Source organism: Notothenia coriiceps, unplaced genomic scaffold, assembly GCF_000735185.1.
Source record: "Notothenia coriiceps isolate Sejong01 unplaced genomic scaffold, NC01 NC01_scaffold00035371, whole genome shotgun sequence".
Classification (NCBI taxonomy): domain Eukaryota; kingdom Metazoa; phylum Chordata; class Actinopteri; order Perciformes; family Nototheniidae; genus Notothenia; species Notothenia coriiceps.
The window spans coordinates 852-2,510 of record NW_011368072.1 but is presented as its reverse complement, the minus strand read 5'-3'; the positions used below and the strand labels follow the sequence as shown (position 1 = coordinate 2,510).

At 39.7% G+C, this 1,659-nt stretch overlaps 1 protein-coding gene across 1 annotated transcript in view; it reads right to left on the bottom strand.

Annotated features, from left to right (window-relative positions):
• Window positions 1-894: 894 nt before the first annotated feature.
• LOC104962802 (Golgi apparatus protein 1-like) overlaps window positions 895-1,659 on the bottom strand; it is a gene marked incomplete at both ends in the record, with an annotated part of 1,451 nt that continues 686 nt past the window's right edge. Inside the window, 2 exons of the mRNA XM_010791301.1 lie at window positions 895-1,037; window positions 1,457-1,580. Coding sequence (XP_010789603.1) covers window positions 895-1,037; window positions 1,457-1,580 — 267 coding nt within the window. The remainder of the gene's footprint in view (window positions 1,038-1,456; window positions 1,581-1,659) is intronic.

Below are 1,659 nucleotides of genomic sequence, written 5' to 3'. Positions count from 1 at the left end.
TCGAGAATGATTGTGATTGGTGGTTTGCTGTCACTCACTCAAGTACTTTTGTAGCAAGCGGCAAAAGAATTGTAACATGACGTGTTTGAGTTCATTTGCCTACTTAAAGGTGACCTATAATGCAAAATGCACTTGTGTACGTCTTTTATACATGAACATGTGTCCCCGGTGTTCCAGGGAACTCACCAAGTGTCAGAAAACACAACCCTCTCTATTTTCCTCCATACCCAAATCTCTTAAAAAGGGGCTGCAACGGATCTGATCCAGACTGATCCAGATTTGAACACTTCTATGACGTCACAGAAGTGGCGCTACGGCTATTGGGCCAACTCCACCAATCAGGAGGAGACAGCCACGGACATTGCCGTCAGAAAGCGCTGGAGACGCTGTAGTACATATGCCAGGCCTGTAGATGGTGCTGTTCTCACAGAATCAGCCCATGATGCAAAGACAGTGTTAAATTGAGCGAAATGAGGAATGGCTAAAATGCATGATCTGTTTGGTATTTTGAAAAATGAAAAGTATAAATATGCCTTATATAGGTATGGTCCTACACTATATTATTCAAATATAGCATGATAGGTCCACTTTAATATCGCACGTCCTTAAAAAGAAAATAAAGAAATAAAAAAATCGTACGTCCTGCGATGTCAATATCGCGCATGCGCATAACGCGATTATCGTCACGAAACGATATATCGAGCAGCCCTATTAAATAGCAATAAAATAAAGCAGTAATTTACAGTTAAATGGAATGTAAGAAGTCGAAGTAAGAAGTCGTCAGAAAAATAAGTATTGGAGTAAACTACTGACACCAGAAACATGTACTCAGTAACAAAGTATGTGTACTCCTCTACTCCCCCTCTGCATACAGGTAAGAGGGCTTGGTCTCACCTGGTCGGCGTACTTGAGCTTGAGGCAGCCGATGACCTGCCCCTCCAGCTCGCTGTCGGGCGTCGCCTTGTTCAGGATCGGCTGGCAGAACTTGGGGATGTCGGCTTTACACGCCTTCCTCAGAACTGGGTTCAGCCTGTAGTCTGCAGGCAGAGAGACAGCACACACAACACGGCATTACTTTAATATAAATACATCTCATAAAACACAACAGGTTGAATATATCGGAAACGCAAGATTCATTTGATTAAAAACCATGTTTAAAACATTTAATTAAAACATACAAAATGTATTTAAAAAAAAACCATTTCATAATAAAATATAAAAAACAAATTATTTAAAATAATTAATTTAATACCTTTTAATAAAACAAAACAAATCCTTAAAATAAAGAAAAAACAAATATAAAAAATGAAATAAATTATAAAACATAAAACCTAATTAACTTCCACTAATGCTTAATTTATAACCCCCTATATTTTTTATTAGAATGATTGTGTGTGTACACCTGTGTGTGTGTGTACACCTGTGAGTGTGTGTGTACACCTGTGTGTGTGTGTACCTGTGTTCTGGGTGATCTGTCTCTTGGTGATCATCTGTTTACATTTGGGATCCATCAGCTCGCTGTTCTTGTTTTGTTTCAGACACTGAAGAGTGTTCTTCCCCTCCGACTCTGTGCAGAAACGCTACACACACACACACACAGGTACACACACACACACACAGGTACACACACACACACACAGGTACACACACACACACACA